Here is a 22,352-nt window from a genome sequence, read left to right on the forward strand (position 1 = left end):
AAAAAAAGAGAAATTAAAAAAACTCTAAATAAAGATTAAAGATAAATAGATTTAAAAAGGGAAAAAATGAAGAAATAGATAATAGTTGAAAAAAAAAAAAGAGAAGAAAAAATAGACAAATAAATTAAAACATGAAAATAAAGTTAAAGGAAAAAATAAAAATTGAAAATAATAAAAATTACAATAATAATTTTTTTAAAAAAAGAGTGAAAAAAAGTAGAATAATAAAAGTAAAGGAAAAATAATAAAAAATAAAATTTAAGAAATAAATGAGTATGAAAAGGTTAAAAATATATTTGAGGTATGGAGGGGCAAAATGATATTTTTAGTATGTTAAAAAATAAGAAAGGCTATTCTTCAAATACAATATCATTTGAGATCAAATATTTAAAGCTTTCTATATTTGGGTCCAATTTTCTTGTATTACTATTAGATAATGCCTCGACTCGGATCCCGACTCGCACGCCCAACTCGACACATTGACCCGTGATTTGAGATGCAATGTGTTAATTCAACAATTTTATCAAGGACTAGTGAAGTAAATATTGGTACTTCCACATCCATGTCACAGCAGCATACAGAGAGAGCCTCAGAAACACCAGCAAACTCTCTAAACTCCCTTTGATCCTTTACGCTTTGGAATTCCATAACCAAAACTGAGATCCAGCGAATCAAGATCCAGTCAATGGCTCCTCCAGCTCAAACTCATCGATCACCTTCACCTTCTCAACCTTCCGGGTAACTATTCTTCCTTCCTTTATATTCTTTTTCAGGTACCCTTTTGGAAAAAGCCATGAAATTGACTGTCTTTAGTTGAATTCTCGAAATAACCAAGTTGAAAATACTACTGAACTACTCAAGAATCGATTAAAATTGGCTTTTCTGATTTTGATCATGATGTGGGCATTACTTACATTGATCTAAAAAGTTTCCAATTTAAATTGTAATGATTGTATCATATTTCCTATTTTATTATAATTGCATAAGGTAATTTTCTTGTTGATAATGAGCTTTGTTTGCTTGTAATGGATTCTGGTGAAGAAAGATTAGGGATTCTGGAATGGGAAAGATTGGAATTTTATGTACAATATGAAACGTATATAATTGTGCTGATGTTAATTTTGATTGGGGCAGAAAAGGGGAAGTTTCAGATTTGAAGATGCAGCTTAGACAGCTGGCAGGTAGTCGAGCTCCGGGTACTGATGATGCAAAGAGGGAGTTGTTTAAGAAGGTGATTTCGTGTATGACAATTGGGATTGATGTTTCTTCAGTTTTCAGCGAAATGGTTATGTGCTCAGCAACCTCAGACATTGTGCTGAAAAAAATGTGCTACCTTTATGTTGGTAACTATGCTAAACACAACCCAGATCTCGCACTTTTGACCATTAATTTTCTTCAGAGGGACTGCAAAGATGAGGATCCCATGATTCGGGGTTTGGCTCTACGGAGCTTGTGTTCTCTGCGGGTGACAAATTTGGTCGAGTACTTGGTCGGCCCCTTGGGTTCAGGGTTGAAGGATTCAAATGGTTATGTTAGGACAGTTGCATCCATTGGTGTTCTGAAGTTGTATCATATCTCAGCATCAACCTGCATGGATGCAGATTTTCCTGCCACGCTTAAGCACTTGATGCTGAATGATCGAGATGCTCAGGTTTGGCATTGTAATCTACATGACATCTTTCTGCTTTTTATATATTTCTTGTGCTTGAGTTTTTCAAAGCAATTATCACCTACTATTTGGTTGCTACATGACTTTCAATGACAACAAAGTAGTTGTTCACACTATTTTGATGTAATCATAGATTTCCCTCTTTTGTGGTTATAGTTTTTCCTTCTCTCTCTAGGCCATTTGGTAGCATTTCATCATAGATGGATCTTGAGAACAAAGAATTTGAGGAAGAGGAGAGTCAGCTAATCACCTATTAGTTGGTCCCCAATGTGCATATATGTGGGAGATGTAGACCATCTCTTGTGCCTTACTAGGTGTCATGGCCTAGTCTTCTTCATGATCATCTCTTGGGAACTTCTTCATGGCCTAGACACCTCATTAGACCCAAACTTCTCTTTCGGAAATTTAATGGTATTAACCCCCTTCCCCCGCACCACCAAAGGGATATCCCATCTCCCCATCCCAACTCTCAATTCCTCCCGAAAAGCCTCCTTAGTGAATTGTTTCAAATTTTACCTCCAAACATTTTCATTTAACCAAGGGTAAAAATGTCTTTTCGCCTTAAGTTTGAAAACCCTACGCTTTGATCTCCTTCTAGCTGTTACATTCTTAAACCCAATCTTTTTCGGTAAAGAACTCCGGGAGTCAAACTTTTCCTCCTCAAACTGCAAACCCTGCACCTTCACGTTACTCTCCCGCCCCTTCATTCTCTTCTTTTCTCTCCCTCACCCTCACTTCATGTCTGAACTTGGGAAACATCCAGATTCGAATCTCCAAAGCTCCATCATCAACTACCACTGAAACTGGAACTTTGCCACCTTTATTCACTAAAACCCTCACTCTTGTCAGATCATGCATGCTACAAACAACATCCATAAAGCCTGCACATAGATCTTCAACTTTCTTAAAGAGGTCATAGCACCACAAGTGTGCCGGTAACCCCACCAAGTTTATGATTGTAGAGTTACTAGATGATAGTGGATTAGCACACCCAACCCCTTCTGCCCAATATTCCAGTCTCACATAGTTCCCTCCTAGCCATCTCCTTCCTCCTAGAAGAACTAAAGAAGCTTGCTCCTCGTTCCCCCACCTGAGAAATTTTCATGCCACCTTCTACACCCCATACCTCTACAGCCCAATTTCCAACCGCCCCTGAGAGCCCACCCATTTGAGAATGATCCAACCAAACAAGATTTCAAAAAGACCATTCTTCTTTGTATATGCTCATCTGAAACAGAGAAACAAGACTCATTTCCTGATTTCAGCTTCCGACACCTTCCCAGCTCTAGTACTGGCCAAGAGATGGTATCTTTAAGACTTACGACCAGTTCTCTCAGCCTCTAGAGAGAAGTTATGTGGTGTATTTGTTGTAGCTATGTAGAACACTTGAGGGTCATCTATAAGAGAGGATGTTTCAAGTATCTCGGGTCCTTAACCCAAGGTAATAAGGAAATTGACGATGACGTCACACATTGTATTGGTGCGAAGTGAATGAAGTGGAGGCTCGCCTCTGGCGTCTTGTGTGATAAGAAGGTGCCGCCGAAACTTAAAGGTAAGTTCTACCAAATGGTAGTTCGATCGAGTATGTTGTATGGTGTGGAGTGTTGGCCAGTTAAGAACTCGTATGTTCAAAATATGAAAGCTGCGAAACTAAGGATGCTGAGATGGATATGGGGGCATATTAGGAGAGGTAAAATTAGGAATGAACGTATTCAGAATAAGGTCGGAATGGTCCCATGGTGGACAAGATGAGAGAAGTGAGATTGTGAGGGTTTGGACTATGTTGCTCGGACTCTTCAAAAATGCCAGTGGGTGCGTGTCGGATTATCCAAAAGTAGTGTATTTTTGGAGAATCCTACACGGGTGCGGCATCAAAAGTGAAGAGTCTGCGCAACTTAGGGTTTGGACATGTGAAGAAGAGATGAATATATGCCCCAGGGAAGAGGTCTAAGAGGTTGACGATGGTGAGTTGAGAGAGGTAGAGGTAGGCCTTGAGAGGAGGTGATTAGACAAAACACGACACGTCTTCAGCTTACCAAGGACATGAATGGATTAGGGTGGAGGGTTAGTAGGTAGTTGGGCGTGTTGATTTTTTGTCAGATAGGCTTGGTGGTTGTTTGGAATACCGTATCTGTCCTATCGTTTCTACTTTCTTACCAGTAGTATTAATACTATTCTCGTAGTTTCCTGTCCTTCATTTTCGGTTACCACATATGTTTCTGGTGCCTTGGTTTACATTTCTTATTTTGTTTATTTTTCGTCGTTTGTGTTGTGTAGTTCTCTTTTCTAAATGGATGAATTGTTTTCCTTATTGGTTGTCATGTCTCCTTCATTTTCGTATTTCTTCTTTCAAATTGATTTAAAATGCTTTTCTTGAGCTGGAAACAACTTCTCTATCTCCACAAGATAGGGTTAAGGTCTGCGTACACTCTACCTTCCTCAGACCTTGCTTGGACTTTAACAGGTCCACGCGGATCTATCTGAAGCATCTTAAGTGGTCTAGAAGTACTCACCTGCTTCTTCCGCTTAAGGGAAGACTTGGTTTGTTTGCCCTTAACACAGGCATTACAAACCTTGTTGTCTAGAAATTTCAGCGTTTGCATTCCATAGACCAAGTCCTTTGAATTCAACTTGTTTAGCAAAGTGGAACTTACAATTCCCAACATTGTATGCCATAAATCAGCATCTTCACTTTGAACATTTCAGCAAGTTAATTCCCCTTCAGCCACAGACTCTAAATCAGCCACATACCTATTTTTGACCCTCTTGTCCTTGAGAATAACTCTCCTAGATTTCAATCTTTACACAGAACATCAATCAGCTGAGAATTTGACCTCGTTACCTTGGTCACAGATTTTAGAAATAATTAAAGACTGTACTTTATGCCATTAACATAGTAAAAATCTTATATTACTTGATTGGGAGATCTTCCAATCTTTCCCACACCATGAATATAGCCTTTTTTACCATTTCCAAAAGTGATATCTCCACCATAAAGTTTCTTAAGAGAAAAAAAGCAGTCAGTCCTCACTGTCATATGCTTTTAACATCCACTATCCATGAACCACTTCTTATTACATTCCCCTACTCCAACCTGCAAACATAGTCATTTCTTACATTTAAGAACCCACTTGAGTTTGAGTTCGCAATAGGAAGACAAAGGTGGGATCAAATCTTTCTTGGCCCATCTAGGTAGAGTGTTCCTCTTCATCAAATTTTTCAAGGACATGAAATCCTTAGGATAATAGCTCTCCTACTAGATGTATTAAGTACTTCTCATTTTATCTCTAACCTAATGGTAAAAGTTTTCCTTCAAGTGTCCATCTTTTCCTCAATGACTACATAGAGGTGTACATACCATTTCTAATACTATGAGTAGGATTCCCATGAGACCCAAGGTATTGGGTTTTGTACTGATATCCAAGCACTTTAGCATTATTGACAATCTGACTTGTTAAATTAGAAAGGTTTTGAGAGGATGTGGTCCATTTTAGTGATTTACTAAGTTCATCCCTTAGACGGACAAAGTCCCTTTCTAATTCCTCATTCTTATAAAGTGTAGTCATAAGATGATTTTGAGAATCCCTCAACTTTTCCTCTATCTTAATTTGGAGACTTGAGGCTTCTTTATTCCCTTTACTATCAGAATCATCCACTTTCTTAAGTTTATTCATTAAACTCAAATTTCCTAATTTCAACTTAGTACATTGTTCCCTTATTTCAGATATCTAGAAATTTAAAACAATTAATACAAGCTCCTAATTTTTTACTTTCTCTTTAGAGTATTTTTATCAATAGTCAGTTCATACACAAAATCAATCAACATATTTGCTAGTTTCTTTCTCTTTCTAGAAGAGTAATTATCTAAATTTTCCTTATTGTAAGAAAGAGTTACCTCATATTCCTCTTCATCTATAGTGTTTTTCATGAGATCAAACAATAAATCATAGGTAACTTTACACTCCTCCACAAAAAACACAGACATATCTTCTTCCTTTTCAGCTTCATTAGATTCACGGGAGGAATCTCCCCACATTGGTAGCGCCTTCACTGGGTATGTTGTTGTTGATAGTGATTTTGTTAAGTTGCAATATAGTCTCTGGTTTCTTATTTTTAGTGCATCCAGGAGGTGCCTTTGTGTATTGATGATTGGGTGTTGTTCTTTCATAGAGAACTATATTTTGGTGTAGGTTCTCTACTTTTAACATACGATGTGTATGTGGGATTTCACCATTATTAATAGAATATTTACCTTATCCCCTCAAAAAATATTCCTTAGGAAATTAAATTCTATTTTAGTTAAAAAATTATTTGCATAACCTAATTAGCATAAGAATTATTTTGCTATCATATTATACATTGTTTAAGACTCCTATCTGAGAAGCGTATCTCGTACATTGTTAATCAAGAAGGTTCTTCTATATTTTCACAAGTTTCTTTAATGTTGGCAATTTTTGGAAGCTAGTTTACTTTTGACAACAACAACAACAACAACAGACCCAGTGTATTCCCACAAAGTGGGGTCTGGGGAGGGTAAAATGTACGCAGTCCATACCGCTACCTTAGAGGAAGTAGAGAGACTGTTTCTGATAGACCCCTGGCTCAAGATAGAGAATAGTATACCAAGGTTGTTATGAAACATGAAACAGGATGGATAGCATAACAAAAATAAGAGATAAGAAATAATAACAATTTATATCAGGGAAATAGGAAATAAGAGAAATACGAACAATACGAAATATGAAAAGAAAAACGAATACCTCTGTAGTAGTAACATACACTCACAGACCTAAGACACCCACCACACCCAAACTCTCCTAACACCTAGCCACAACCCACCACACCCAAACTCTCCTAACACCTAGCCACAACCCACATATCCACTCTAGCCTTCTACCCTAATCCGTGACCTCCACACCTTTCTGTCTAAGGTCATGTCCTCAGTAAGCTGAAGCAACTCCATGTCATGCCTAATCATTTCCCTCCGGTATTTCTTTGGCCTACCTCTACTCCTTCTTAAGCCATCCAAAGCTAGCCTCTCACACTTTCGAACTGGGGCAGTCGTGCCCCTCCTTTTCTTTTGAGAGAAGAGAAAATCTTCTGCTGGTTTATGGATTTCTGCCGGAACATGTTTTGCAAAAATTTGAGTACACTTCTGCTAAGTTGCTCGGACTCTTCAAATATGTCTATTGGTGCGTGTCGGATCTTCCAAAAATAGTGTATTTTTGAAGGATCTGACACGGGTGCGGCAACATTTTTGGAGAGTACGAGCAACTTAGCACTTCTGTATTCTTCCTTAGGTGTGTTGCCTCTAAATTCAGGTTGATGGAAGTTCCTGTGTGGTTATTTTTGTTTGTTGATGTTAGATGGTGTTGCTGCCATGTGACCAGGAGGTCTTGGGTTCAAGCCTTGGAAACAACCTCTTGCAAAATGCAAGGTAAGGCTGAGTACAATACACCCTTGTGGTGGGGCCCTTCCCCGGACACCGTGCATAGCAGTAGCTTTAGTGCACCAGCTTGCCCTTTTTATGTTAGATGGTGTTGAAGTTCTTGTTTTTACCATCCCAGATACGTGCTACGTTCAAGAATAGTCTTCAGATGTCACTTAAGTTTGTATTGTGTATATATTGAATGCCTCTACTCCACGAAAGATTGACATTTCTTTCCCATGTCTTCATCATTTGCTTCACACAATTATTAAGTATTGATCCAGAACCCTCAGGGGTTGGCCTGGTGGTAATTGGCTTGAGCCTTGAGGTCAAGGTCTCAAGTTCGATTTCCACTGGGTGCAAACAATTTCTGAGGGCCATCGGACTGGGTGAAACCCTGAATTAACCGTGGTGCACTTGCTGGAAACTCCTTGCCGAGGGCCTGTGCACCCCCGCGATTAGTTGGACTCGAAGAGTACTCAGACACCCGGTGCAAGTCAAAAAAGAAAAAAAAAGAAGTATTGATCCAGTTCCCAATATGCTTAAGATTCTCCAATCATGGTTTATTTCCATATACATGCGTCAACATGGAATGCTTTTCAACAAATCTCAAAGCTCTTTACTTAACACGAGAAACCATTAAGCAACTCTAATTTCATGTGCAAAAAGGCAGTCCTTTCATTATCTTTAGACTTACCGTTTACTCATATCATCTATCTTCTTTCTTCAGGTTGTAGCCAACTGTTTGTGCGCTCTACAGGAAATCTGGGGTTTGGAAGCAACCAAATCTGAGGAAGCAGCAACAGAAAGAGAAACCCTGCTAAGCAAGCCACTTATTTATTACCTTTTAAATAGGTAAATTGCTGTCATAATTATTTGATTGAATAAAATATCCTATCTGCTTTTTTACTTTTTTGCAATCAGGTCTCTGTACTTTATGGAATAAATCAACTCTGTGTACTCATCAAACAGAAAAAAGAAACCAGTATGTGGTTGTATTTTCTGCAGTCAAATCTGAATTACGTTGAAATGTGCTTTATGTCTGTCTTGGTGTGATGCTGTTTTTTTGTTCTTTCTTACATTAACTTATTGGTTTTCTTCATTAGGAAGGTCTTGCATTTGTGTGACTTTGAGGATTTCAAGTAGCTTCACTTGTTTGAAAGCTATAGAACAGAAGTGTTGCTGGTAAATCTGCATTCCTAAAGACAAACATGCTTTTAGTTTAGTAAAAATGCAGAGATCTTTAATAGTTTCTTCTGCTCAGGTTAGAAAGACCAGTAACAAGAAATCTATTGTCATCTTCAGGCACTCTATGATAATGTAGAATTTTTTGGATATAAAACACAAATCTAGAATCTTGTTGATTGTGAAAAAGTACAGTTACATGCACTTGTTTATGCATCGTCTTTCCTGGAGGGAATATGTTATAGGATAATTGTCTGTCATAGGAGAAGGATGTTCTTACTGAACGTTTTTGTGAATTCCTTTACATTTGATTATTTATGAGCTCTTGGAATTCATGCAAATTTAGTCAAAAAGTAGGTGCAACTGAAGAAAAAGATCTATACATGCAATGCTTAGCAATATGTAGTCACGTACTCATGTTAGTATGTTTACTTTAGTTCATATTCTATCTAGTAGTCTTCTACAGATTTATAGGCCTGTAGAAAAATATTGGGAACTTCTGGTACTTTTTAATTTATTTTTAACTTGTATTATATTGTCTGGAAATGAAGTTCAAACGGAGTTACATGGTTAATGAAGATTAATATAACAGACTCCAATTTACTTGTGATTGAGACATATTAATTGTTGTTGAAAGGTGCTCGTCATGAAATAACTATGCTGGTAGAGTTGCAGTTTTCTGATGTATTCAGATGGAGCATGATACTATAATGTTCAGAAACAAAATCATGCAACTAGCTTTGATTTGGGACATATACAGCTTAATTATGCTAGTTCATGAGCCGATGATTGCCCAAAATCATATACGAAGATAACAATCTATTTTCTCAACTAATACAGGATCTATTAATACCTCCTCGCATGTCCAGGCTTGAACAATTAGAGTGTGAATAATATAATATAAGAATCCAATGATAGGGGACAACGACAACTTGGACATATTTGTTTGTAGTACTCATGTAAATAAAAAGTTCTTTTGGCTTAACTTAACCCCAAAGGCAATCATGAGGTGAGAATTTCCTAAAGATATACAAGGAGACAACAACTCATTTCCGATCTATATAGGCCACATAACAAACCTCTTCCTCTCTACATGCCGGCCTGGACCTTTAGAGGGTGAACAACATAATCTGGGCTCCCAGTGTTGGATAAACCAAGCATTGATATATGCCTCGCTCTGACACCATATAAGAAAAATGGGTTGTAGGTCTAACTCAGCCTCAATAGCTAGTAGCTTATAAAGTAAGGATTGCCCAAGACCATATAATGAAACAACAAAAGCCATTCTCTTGACCAGCTAGGGATACTTAACAGCTATGTTGCTCAGACTCGTCAAAAATGTCAATGGGTGCGTGTCGTATTTGCCAAAATTAGTGTATTTTTGAAGAATACGACATGGGTGCGGCATCAAAAATGAAGAGTCCCCGCAACTTAGCTTAGCGTATTTAGGTGGATTGTTTTCTCATTTCTGGTGTTAAACCAATCTCCAAAGGGAATGGTTTGACTTCTTGTTTATAGGTGAACATTAACCTAATTCTTTTATCAAGTATAGTTGTATATTAAATTGATCTATAAAGGAATGGTTACACTTACTTGTCTAGTGCTTTCTTGTCTTATATCTTCTATTTTTTTTTTGTTTTAAACATCTCCTCTTCCTTTGTGTCTTGTATTTCTCCTATTTTTTTTTCTCATTAGGAGAAAATTTCCAAAAGTAAAAGATGAACTCGTTTATGAAGCTAACAATTAGAAGATGAACAAGTGAACAAGATGTAAAGCTGTACCATGCCTCATGTTGATGATGTTAATCAGCTTGTCATGCATGCAATGTTGCAGTAGCTTATTCATCTTGCCTTTTCGTATTCTTTCTCTCTCCTTATTTGTCTTTGACATGTGACTTGTGTTGTTTTCTCTTTTTAAGTAAGAGTCTATTTAGCTTAGCTAATTAAAAATAGCTGATAAAATCACTTGTTGTTAAATACTTTCAACTAAGTAGCTGATAAAATCACTTGTTGTAAAATACCTTCAAGTGTTGAAACTGATTTTACAAATAAGTAGTTACATTTATGAATAGAACTATAGAAGTACTGAACCGATACTCCCTCCATCCGAATTTATGTGAAGGTGTTTGCTTGGGCACGGAGTTTAAGCGAAAAAGGAAGTCTTTTGAAACTAGTGGTCTAAAATAAGTCATAGAAATTTCTGTGGCTATAATTCATTTCATCAAGGGTAATGGGAAGTTTGAAGTTAAATTGTTTGATATGGAAAATGTCATTCTTTTCGGAACTGAATAAAAAGGATAGAGTGTCTCACATAAATTGGGAAGGGCAAGTAATAAACAATTGTTGAGTTTGATAAAGAAGTGGTTATAAACACTTTTATGTTAGAATGACAGATACTTATAAAGCTATTTATGTAATTTGTTTTTAAATGTATCTTTGCATGCAAAAGGACGAATAAAGGGAGATAGACTGGAGAGTGAGTTATGAATTTTTGTTTTACAAGGATATTTCAGGATTACAAAAATAATTATCAAGAATAAAATAATAATTTTTTTACCAACTCATGATTTTTGACTAATTTTGACTTATAACCGCTCTCTGCATTTACCAAATTCGTATACAAGGCAAAATGTAGTTGTGAGCTGTTTGTCAAACCCACTTTTTAGATTGCCCAGCCACCTTCTATGTTTTTCATGCTGTTGATACTTGATATACAATTAATGATAATTTGAAAATCACGGACAATTGGATACCAATGTCTATTTCAGGTTGTCAACTATGATGCTTAGGTTTGGCCCGGGGTAAGGGGTGGTGAGGGTGGTTTCTAGAGAAAAAGTTTTTAGGAGTGAAAAACTATTAGTAAGTTGTTTTCTGCTTTTGACCAATGATGTATCAAAATTGCCTTCAGCTGTAATTAGAAGAAGACATTTAACAGTAATACTTGTTTTCTGAAGGTAATGTAATGTTTCAATGTTCTTTAAAGTCTTGATCCTTTCACTGGAAGATGGACCACAATTAGTTTTATCTTCTTTTTGTTATTGCACTATGTATTCTGGTAATCAAAAAAATTATTGGACAATGTATTCTGCCAAAGAAACAAAGTTTTATTTTCTAAAAGCTAGTGTACTTGGGGAAGAGGCAGGTTCTAAATAAGCTCAAACTGCTCGGTGAAGATATCTCTTTACTGACACTAGCAAGAATGGTTAAATTTGCCACTCTCCTCTCTATATTTTGATATTTTGTTACCAGGTTAATATTTTTTCTTGCCGCTTAATATCTTGCCGTAAATGTTAAAATCTTTTGCATCGGAGGCTCTTTCTTTAATGTGGACTACATGGATTATAAACTTTCTGTGTCAGTTTTGACTTTAATATCTTTTTTTCTTCTAATCCCATGAAAAAAGAACTAGACCTCTCTTGCTCCCCCTTCTCCGTCGTTGTGGTGTTTGGACTTTCTTGTGAGAGATTGCCTTATCTTTCAAACATGATTGTGCAGGTTCAAGGAATTCAGCGAATGGGCTCAATGTGCTGTTCTTGAGCTGGTTTCTAAGTATGTGCCTTCTGACAGTGATGAGATATTTGACATGATGAATCTTCTTGAAGATAGGCTTCAACATGCTAATGGTGCTGTTGTCTTGGCAACAATCAAGTTATTTCTACAACTGACACTCTCCATGGCTGATATTCATCAACAGGTTCCCATTTTTGTATTCATCTGAATGTTTCCTTAGCAGATGGTATTGTCTACGGTTACTCGACCATCTCTGTTTTACTAATAATCCAGCTACAGTAGCAAGGGTGGCTGAGTTGGTTGAGCAGGTGATCTACCAAATGGGGGTCTCAGGTTTGAAACCCCCCGTATGCTTTCTCAGTCAAGCTTGTTGCCCTAGGCTTACTTAGTGTGGTTTTCCTCTTTCATGTGGTTTGCGGGTTATTACGCTAGACCAGTGTTTACTCTGTGCGCACCCGAAGGATAGCGGCTGCCCGTTCCCTTGTCAACAACAAAATAATAATCCAGCTTAAGTGTCTACTGTCCATGAAGTCAACTAACTTTGCTGTCTTTGTTTTCCACTACCCTTCTGACCATGTTTCCTGACGGCTCTTTTCTTATAAATTTTATTTCTCTTTTTGGTCCAAATTGCTTTGTGTAGGAGGGGGCATGTGAAATTTAGTACATGTTTATGGCAACACTGTTTAAGTTGTGATGAACCTTCTACCCTAATCCTTGAATTCCACATCCTCCTATCAAGGGTCACGACGTCAGCGAGTTGGAGCTGCGCCATATCCTGCCTAATCACCTCACCGCAATACTTCTTAGCCTAGCTCTGCCTCTTCTCAAGCCTACTACGACCAACCTCTTCATACCTCCTACCCGTGGCATCTGCACCTCTCCTCTTCGTATGCCTGAACCATTGCAGCCTGAGTGCCCTCATCTAATCTTCCACGGGAGCCACTCCTACCTTATCCTGAATATTTTTGTTCTAATTTTATCTCTCCTGGTATGTCCACACATCCACCTCAATATCCTCATCTCCGCCAGTCGCATATTTTGGACATGAGAGTTCCTGACCGGCCAACAATCCGCCCCATAAAGCATAGTCGTTCTAACCACCACTCGGTAGAACTCCCCTTCAAGTTTAGGTGGTACATTCTTGTCACACACAACACCAGATGCTAGCCTCCATTTCATCCACCTCACCCCACCCCAATACTATGCGTGACATTTTTGATATATTTGTTTTAGGTCATATGCTTGCTTTATCTGGACGTAAGAAAAGCATATCTCAATATGTATTGACCTATCATGCTCTTCATCCTTCTTTCTTCATACACAACAAAAATTATTTTAATTATGTTGAGCAAAACCACATATACAAGCAGAATTCTAAAAATTACACCGTCTATACCAAAACGTGATTTTCTAGAAAAGTTACAGCCCCATGAAACACACATTAGAGCTATGCGGCAAAATCCTATGCCGTAGGTCTTCACCTTCTAAAACAGTGTCCTCTTTTATTGTGCTCGGCATCATCCATTGTATTCTGAATCATTTCAAGACAGCCCACCACAATTCTGTAGACATCTAGTAGTGCAACATGAGGTGATCCACATCTTCTCTCGAGTATTTACACATTTAGAACTAGCTCATAGATATACCTCTTCTTCCTCAAATTTTTAGTTGTCAGTATTGGACCCCTAGCTGTCAATCAAGCAAACCCTTGGAAAAAATCTTTGGTACTAGTGTATAGTTTATAGACAAATGGGGTCCCCATGCTCTTATTGGTTTTAAATGTTTCACCAAGACTCGATACTCTGAAATGGATAACTGGTTAGGGAATACTCTCTAGCAAATGTTCCCTGACATTTTCTTACTAAATCAGCAGCAAGAATCTACGCTACATGAAGTATGGTCTAATCAAGGTTGGAATTTAACCTATAGAAGATTGATGCAAGATTGGGAGATTGAAAGATTGGCCAGTTTTTATGGCACGCTAGACCAGTGCAAAGGGCTACAGGAAGGGGAAGACACCTTACGATGGAAATGCCACAGTAAGGGCATTTTCACTGTAAGTTCTGCATACAAGGACTTGAACCAGATGGGTTCTCATATTAATTTTCTACCCTGGAAGCTTATTTGGAAAATCAAAATTCCACACAAAGTAGCTGTTTTTACTTGGCTGGTTGTGAAAGAAGCTGCTTTAACTCTGGAAAACCTACAGAAGAGGGTCATACATTTGTGCTCTAGATGTTTTTTTTGTGAAAGAATGCAGAGACAATTAACCATCTGTTCCTTCATTGTAAAGCGGTGACCCAGCTGTGGAATCTATTTACCAACTTCAGAGGCATTACATGGACCATGCCAGGGAGAACAGAAGAGGCATTATTAAGCTGGAATACTGAGGGGGAAGGCAGCACCAACAAAAGCAGATGGAGAATTGTCCCAGCAGTAATATGGTGGACGGTATGGAAGGAGAGGAATTCTAGGTGCTTTGAAGACAGCAGCAGCTCTATACAGAAGTTAAAAATGAATTGCATTATAAGTTTTTGCTATTGGTGTAGCTCAGAGTATATAGATGATCCAATTTCTATCACTTACATCTTAGGATCCTTGTAAGAAGAGATAGGATCTAGAGGAAGTTTATGTTTTTGCTCTTTTGACGGTTGGATCATTGATGTAAATTTTGGCCCCCAGCATTATGTTTTGATGATTTATACACAAAATCAGCCTTCATAAAAAAAAAAAAAAGTTGGGGAGTAATGGGGTTTCTTCTGTCAAGTCCTTTTATGAGAAGCTTTTGGTGAGGGACGTGGAGGTTTCCGCGTAAAGTCGATTTGGATTCCTCAGGTGCCGAGGAAAGTGCGTTTTTTCTCATGGTTAGTTGTTCGACGGGTGATTTTTTGGCAGCGGAAAACCTAAGGAAAAAGAAAGTTCATTTGCATTAGCTGGTGTTTCTTATGCAAGGAAACGGGTGAGGAAGTTGATCATCTTCTATTACATTGCAACTTGACATCCAGACTGGTGGGATATGTTTAGCTGATTTGGTATATCTTTGGTGATGCCTAGATCTGTGAAGGAATTTGCTTTGATGTGGATCGTTTGGACAGAGAGAAATAGGAGGGCTTTTGAAGGGTTAGAAATCACTTTTGGGCAGTTGAGGAGTAGCCTCCAGTCCCTTATTTATTTTTGGTGCACACATGTAGTGCCAGGTTGTATAGAGGATTGGATGTCTTTCATAGAGAACCATGTGGTGTCGTAGGTTCTTTACTTTTTGGTATACTGCTCGTATATGGCCGAGTTTGGCCTTGTGATTAATGAAATTGTTATCTGATCAAAAAAAAAAAAAAAGAGAACCAAGGAGGAGATAGTGAGAAAATGCATAAATACTAATGTTTGCAATCTGATTCCTTCTATAGGCACACATTACAATTTTCATGTTAAGAGAAACACATTATTATGTTCATAACTATATTTACCTGATGGAGGACACATGTAAAACTGTATTACGTCATGTATGACTACTCACACTTAGCTATGTGAACCAGCCTAAACTTGATTATCATGCTGTAATTGATGGTCTGACAACTTTTTTACGTAACAGTTGCATAAAATGCAAAATGCTGTTATTCAAAATTTGTTTTGTGCAAAATCTGTAATTTTCGTTGTTGAGGCATTGTAATGCTTAACTAAGGCTGGGTTTTAATTTTTGTTTATTCATTCTTCTGTTTAGGTATATGAGCGTATAAAAGCACCTCTACTTACATTAGTTAGCTCAGGAGGTCCAGAGCAATCCTATGCTGTGCTAAGCCATCTACATTTGCTGGTGATGCGTGCACCATATATCTTTTCAGCAGACTACAAGCACTTCTACTGTCAATACAATGAGCCATTTTATGTCAAAAAGCTAAAGCTTGAGATGCTGACTGCCGTGGCAAATGAGAGCAATACATATGAAATTGGTGAGTATCAGTATCAGTCACCTAAATGGAAGTTTTCAACCTCAAGGTCTTTGTGTATACCTCATTTCCGGGTGTCAGATCATGGTTAAAGGGATTATTGGTGTTGCACCAGCCATTAGTTATTGCCTCCATCACCAATTAGTTTGCATTTTTAACTAGCCAGTCTGATGTTGATTTCTTTGTGGATTGACTTCAGTGACGGAGCTATGTGAGTATGCTGCAAATGTTGACATTCCCATGGCGAGAGAATCGATCAGGGCTGTCGGCAAAATAGCATTACAACAATATGATGTTAATGCAATTGTAGATAGACTTCTCCAGTTTTTAGAAATGGAGAAGGACCATGTCACTGCAGAAACTCTGGTACGTTGTCACTCTCTCTCTCTCTCTTTCACACACACACACACACACACACACACACACACACACACACACACACCCCCCCCTCTTATTTTGGAGTTTTTGTGATATTGCTTTAGAGGAATATTGCATTAAACATGTGAAATCATGCGAGACCTCATGTCTTGCTATTCTTGTTTCGTCTGACCATTTAAGCTTTTCTCATATAGGTACTTGTGAAAGATCTCCTTAGGAAATATCCTCAATGGAGCCATGATTGTATAGCAGTTGTAGGGAATATTAGTAGCAAAAATGTCCAGGAACCCAAAGCCAAGGCAGCTCTTATTTGGATGTTAGGGGAATATGCCCAAGACATGCAAGATGCTCCTTACGTATTGGAGAGTCTTATTGAGAATTGGGAAGAGGAGAACTCTGCAGAGGTAATCAAGCTGCATATTTCTTTTTTATGTGTTTGGCTTATCTTATCTATGCAAGTATTTTTGTACTGTTTTATGCCCTGCTGTTGATCTTTCTAACTACTGCGCATTGCAAGCGTGTCCACAATCGCATTGCAAGCGTGTCCACAATCTGATTAGTTGTCTCATTTGAGAGGCTCTAAAAGGGAAGCCCGGTGCACTAAAGCTTCCGCTATGCGCAGGGTCCAGGGAAGGGCATTCTATGCAGCCTTACCTTGCATTTCTGCTCGAGGCTGTTTCCAAGGCTTGAACCCATAACCTCCTGGTCACATGGCAACAACTTTACCAGTTACTCCAAGGCTCCCCTTCAAGCCTTTCGTCAGTAACCTTGTGTTTTGTTGGCAAGTCTGTGAATGACGTACTAAGAGCCTGTTTGGATTAGGATTTCTAACTTCTGGCTTTTGACTTATTTTTATCATTTTGGCTGAAAACCAACTTCTTAAGCACTTTTATTTTACCCAAACACTACAAAAGTGTTTAAAAGCTATTTTGGCTTAAAAGCACATAAAAAAAGCCAATTCAAACAGGCTCTTGGTGTAAAGGTGATGTGTCAAAATTGCAAAAGGTGGTTCCCGTGTTCAGTTGCCTCCTTCCTGATTGCTTCAGTTTAGGATCTCTTGATTCTATATTTTGAAGTCGTCCTCATCATTCATAGTATCCATGGTCATCAGATCCCTTTTTCAAGTGATACAAGAAAAGCATTTGTGTGGCAATGAAAATGAATGAAAAAATAATGTGAATTTCTTGTTTGGGCTCCTCTAACAGAAGGAAGGTTCGGGTGTGTTAAAAGGCATTTGTAATGTGGTTTTCAAATTATTTTTATAAAGTGTAAGGATTTAACAGAATGATTCATGCCTATCTTTTCCCTTCTCAGAACCTTACCTTCTCCATTGCTAATGCTTGTACAAGACAACAACCTTGAAAAGGAAAAATTGAAGAATCCGTTCTTCAAGTGGGACTTCGAACACCTTGTATTTAAATTTTGCAATTGTAATCCTGAAATTTAAAAAGCAAAGACAAGTCTCTTGTACACACTTTTTTCCTTTTAGATGCATCGCTCTACTGTGTGTGACCCGCTGCAAATTTACCTCTCTTCAAATCACAGTTTTTCCAATGTGTGCTGTCGATTTTCCAACTTGCGTAATTGTTCATATCCGTAATGTTTTGCATGTTAGCATAGACGGTATAATTATAGTTCTTCTATCCTTCTCATTTATGAGGTATAAAATGTCTATGGGGTTTTATTAGACTTGGCTTTGATGTGTTCTGCAGGTTCGCTTGCATCTTCTTACAGCAGTAGTTAAGTGTTTTTTCAGAAGACCACCAGAGACTCAGAAAGCCTTGGGAGCTGCCTTGGCTGCTGGTATTAATGATTTTCATCAGGTATACCTTCTATTTGTTTTATTCTCGAAAATGATCTATATAAGAGACAAATTGTTGAGGTCCGAATAGAATTGTTCCAACAGATTCTTTCAGCTGAACCTGACTTGATTGAGGTTGAGGCATAGTTGATTAACAGATAATTAGTATGAAGTGTTTGTGCCTTTAAATGATGTGCTGGAATTTTTGCAGGATGTCCATGACAGGGCATTATTATATTATAGACTTCTACAGTACAATGTCTTCATAGCAGAGCGTGTGGTGAATCCTCCAAAGCAAGCTGTTTCTGTCTTTGCTGATACACAAAGTAGTGAAATTAAAGATCGCATCTTCGACGAGTTTAACAGCCTCTCTGTTGTTTATCAAAAGGTATCCCAGATGTTCTTCCTCATATCAATTGCATAATTTGAGGTTTATAGTTAGTAGTGTAAATTTCAATGTTACTACACATAATGAACGATGAAATATGTATCTCATTTTTATCTTGCTAAGTCCCTAGAAATCTAGTTTACCTATTTTTAAAGCATAACCATTTTGCAGCCTTCGTACATGTTCACGGATAAGGAACATAGAGGGCCATTTGCCTTCTCCGAGGAAATTGGAAATTTATCTGTTGGGGCAGAATCGACTGATAATGTAGTCCCGGCACAAAGAATCGAGGCAAATGACAAGGATTTACTTTTGAGTACTTCCGATAAAGAAGAAAGCAAAGGTTCTAGCCACAATGATTCTGCATACAATGCTCCTGGATATGATGGTTCGTTGGCTGCATCATCTCAAGCTGATCTTGTTTCCTTGGATTACAAACCTACTCCAAATGTTCCATCAGCTACTTTTGCAATTGATGATCTGCTTGGTCTTGGTTTGCCTGCTACTGCTACCCCTCCTCCATCACCTCCTGTTTTAAAGCTCAATACGAAAGCTGCTCTGGAACCAAATGCTTTCCAGCAGAAATGGCGTCAACTTCCAATAGCAATATCACAGGTACACTTTACTTTTAGTACGTGAGGCAGACCTAGGAAATATCTCCTTGCCTGGAGAGACAACATTTTGTCGGATTCTGTTGAACTGCTTACTGCTTCAGCTTAATTAGAGTGTACTTCTCCTTGTGGCTTGTCATCTTTCCATTACACTGGGATATACTGAATAATTTTTATAAGGGTAGAAGAAGAAACATTTGAATCTTCGCATATAAGGTTTTACCAAGGGGATAGCTATTGCCAGAAAATCTTTGCACTATCTGATACTTTGCCTTATATTTGTCCGCTCTAAATATCCTATTCACAAGAAGATAATGTTTTAATCATGTCAGGAATTTTCTGTTACCTCTTTCAGAACAAATCATGTCAGGAATGTGTTATTACTAGTAAATGAGAGCTTCAAAACTTCTTTGAACTTGGAATTGTAAAGCAGTAATTGCTGGCCAAAGAAATGTCATCGGCTTGCCTAATCTCTTGGCTCTGATATTGCATGATGTCCAAATCTTGTGTTCATTTTTATGGGAAAAATGCTATCATATTACAACAATGGCTTAAGTCATTGCCAGACACCTAAATTTGTTTCGAAAATTCATTTAGACCCCTCAATTAAGGCTTGTACCTATTAGGTCCTTAACCCACCCGAATTTTGATCCTATCGGGCCTTTTTTGCCTAATCAGCAACAGACATGGAGTGTGTGTAATACACTCGCCTGACGTGGCAGAAATGACCAATAAAAAAAAACACGTGGTAAAAGAATTTTTAAAAAAAATTATAAGTTAAAAATCCAATTAAATAATGACACTTGTGTGGGTCAAAAAATTATTTTAAAACAAAAATAGAAAAAAAAAATTATTTTAAAATAAAAAAAAAAAACAATAACTTAACCCTCCCACCCCCCATCCCCAGTAGATTAATTCTTCTTCACTCCTCTCCATTTTTACTTTCTTCACTCTCCTCTGTTTTCATTTTTCAAAATCTGTTCCTGTTTTTTTTTTTTTTTTAATTCTTTGCTTCTATTTCATTTGATAAGGTTTCATCGGATTTTGGGATGGGTGGAGATAATTGGTGTTTTTCGATGGAAGGGGGGGTCGGTTTTTGTTGATGGGTCGCCGGAATGGAGCTGGGTTCATCGTTTTCGTCTCACCGGAGCTCCGGCGAGCTTTGACAGTGATGAAAAATGGAGAAAATCTAGTGGCAACGTCTCTGGTGAGAACTCGCCGGAAAAAGGGTCTCTCGATCCTCTCTCAAGTCGCTATCCTCGCCTCCTCGCTCAATTTGTTTCTCCGTTCACCCTCACTCTCTCGATTCTCTTTGTCTCAGTGTGCGTGTCTATACGGAAAATGGAGTGTGTGCAGAGCTACTGTATGAATCTATGAACTATGTGTGTGACACCATGTTTTTTTCTCCTTTCACTCGTCGTCTGTGAGTGTGTATTTTTCTTACTGTGAATGAGAATTAGGGAGCATGACTGTGGGTGTGGGGTGAAGATGATGCGGGGTGGGGAGGGGTGATGAAGACGACGATGCAACGGGGTGTGTGTGTGTGTGTTTTTTTTAAAAAAAAAAATTAAAAAATTATATTAATAAAATAATTTAAGTCTAAGTTTTTTATTTAAAAAAAAGAGAAATATTATTTCTTTCTCCAATTCACGCGCCCAAGGAGAGTGTGTTACACTTTCCTTGCCAAATCAGCATTTTGTGCTTGATAGTTACTAATTTTACCACTTGAGGTGCCTGATAGGTACAGGTCTCAGTTGAGGGGCCTAAGTGAATTTTTGGGACAACTTTAGGTGTCTGGCGATGACTTAAGCCTACAACAATTAAAAAGAGTGTTACCATATTAGTGTGAGTCTCTGACTAGCCTTGTAACCTTTGGATACTTGTACACTCTTTGTCGTTGATATGAATGCGAGAACTTTACTATTAAGACATCCCTTATTGTCCGTTAAATTGTTTTCATCTTGATTGTCTTTTTCCTTTATCAGGAAACTTCCATTAATCCACAAGGAGTGGCTGCAATGACATCTCCTCAAACACTTATTCGTCACATGCAAGGCCATTCAATCCATTGCATAGCTTCCGGTGGTCAAGCCCCAAACTTCAAGTTCTTCTTCTATGCACAAAAAGCAGAGGAACCGGCTACCTATCTCGTAGAGTGTATAGTTAATTCATCGTCGTGTAAAGCACAGTTAAAGATCAAAGCTGATGATCAGAGTACATCTCAGGCCTTCTCAGAGTTGTTCCAGTCAGCCTTGTCCAAATTCGGATTTTTATAGTCACTCGGATGAACCCTCTTGTTGTAACTCTTCTTAGAAGGTATTAGTGGATTCTCATTCCTTTTGTAATTTTATTTTGTAGCAAGTTCAATAAGAGTCACAATGTGGTGTACAACATGAGTCTATTAAGTGTTTCATGCTCGTACCTTGTAATTCTACGGCAAAATATTTACTTTTGTACCTTGTGATTGAATAGAAAAGTCCCACGGGCACGTGGTGGTGGTCCTTTGTGACCAATTTCAAGTGATCTTTTCCAAATTTTATCTGTTTATCTGTATTTTTTCTGTATCAACTAGCTAGTGTATTTCAAGACCAAATTTGTCTGATTTATTAGGCATATTTTGTTGTATTACATGCACTGGGTAGCAAAATGAGAAATAAAGGTGCTAAGAATTCTGAGCAACAAGCTATTAAATATTTTTGATTACCCTTACAAAAGACGTGTGGTTGTATTACTGCCGTCGATAAGGAAATGAAAGATCTTTCAAAGATGTTTCTAGGAATTTTGAAAAAAATTAAAGAATTAACTAAAAATTTGAAGGAAACTTATCAAGATTTCAATGAGGAAACGAGTAATCCAAGCTCACCAACACCCCAAAATCTCCCAATGAATACTCTTCCAACTTTCCACACTCTCTAGGGCTCCAAGTTCTTGAGATTTATGAAGAAGAGGAGAAAATCGGACAAAGGATAATATACTGCGTATCTATCATTGTTTATTACTATTTCTTCTGCAAAATGCTAAAATTCTTTTTTAGTCTGTATATCTATTTTTGTTCTTTTTGTATGTAGTAACATGTGTATGTATGTAGTACTTAGTTACCAACCAAAACTCAACACTGAAATTTTGTATTGACTGATCCATATATCCCAAGAGAACAGTTTTATAATGTTTGAAATATTTTTGATGGAAAATTTTCTTGAGTCTGTTTTCATTTATGGTCAATATGTATGTGTCAAATCATATTGTAACGAATGAATGAATTAAAAGTGCAAGATAAAATGTTTCATCCTTTTCCTCCAACCCCCTCTCCCATAAGTTCTCCCAAAACAAGTTGTGAAGGCTTCTCGGGCAAAAGAGAAAAGAAACTTTTTGTGGATATTAGCATGAAGGGACGACATTTTGGCTTCACTACGGGTGTACAAATCAAATCATCAAGTCA

General features: G+C 37.8%; 1 protein-coding gene across 1 annotated transcript; it reads left to right on the forward strand.

The window, feature by feature from the left end:
• The first annotated feature begins 508 nt into the window (after window positions 1–508).
• LOC107856051 (beta-adaptin-like protein A) lies at window positions 509–21,447 on the forward strand. Its single transcript, XM_016701046.2, has 11 exons — window positions 509–738; window positions 1,135–1,651; window positions 7,828–7,952; window positions 11,777–11,975; window positions 15,510–15,738; window positions 15,935–16,101; window positions 16,308–16,517; window positions 17,826–17,936; window positions 18,126–18,302; window positions 18,474–18,917; window positions 20,899–21,447. Exons 1-11 carry the CDS (start codon window positions 686–688, stop codon window positions 21,187–21,189), a joined length of 2,523 nt encoding a protein of 840 aa, XP_016556532.1. The 5' UTR covers window positions 509–685; the 3' UTR covers window positions 21,190–21,447.
• The last annotated feature ends 905 nt before the right edge of the window (window positions 21,448–22,352 follow it).

This window comes from Capsicum annuum, chromosome 8 (genome assembly GCF_002878395.1).
Source record: "Capsicum annuum cultivar UCD-10X-F1 chromosome 8, UCD10Xv1.1, whole genome shotgun sequence".
Classification (NCBI taxonomy): Eukaryota; Viridiplantae; Streptophyta; class Magnoliopsida; order Solanales; family Solanaceae; genus Capsicum; species Capsicum annuum.

Coding starts and splice junctions, on each gene's coding strand:
- LOC107856051 (XM_016701046.2), top strand. CDS start 686: ATGGCTCCTCCAGCTCAAACTCATCGATCACCTTCACCTTCTCAACCT. Junction 17,937..18,125: donor GTATTAATGATTTTCATCAG/GTATACCTTCTA, acceptor GAATTTTTGCAG/GATGTCCATGACAGGGCATT. Junction 18,918..20,898: donor TTCCAATAGCAATATCACAG/GTACACTTTACT, acceptor TTCCTTTATCAG/GAAACTTCCATTAATCCACA.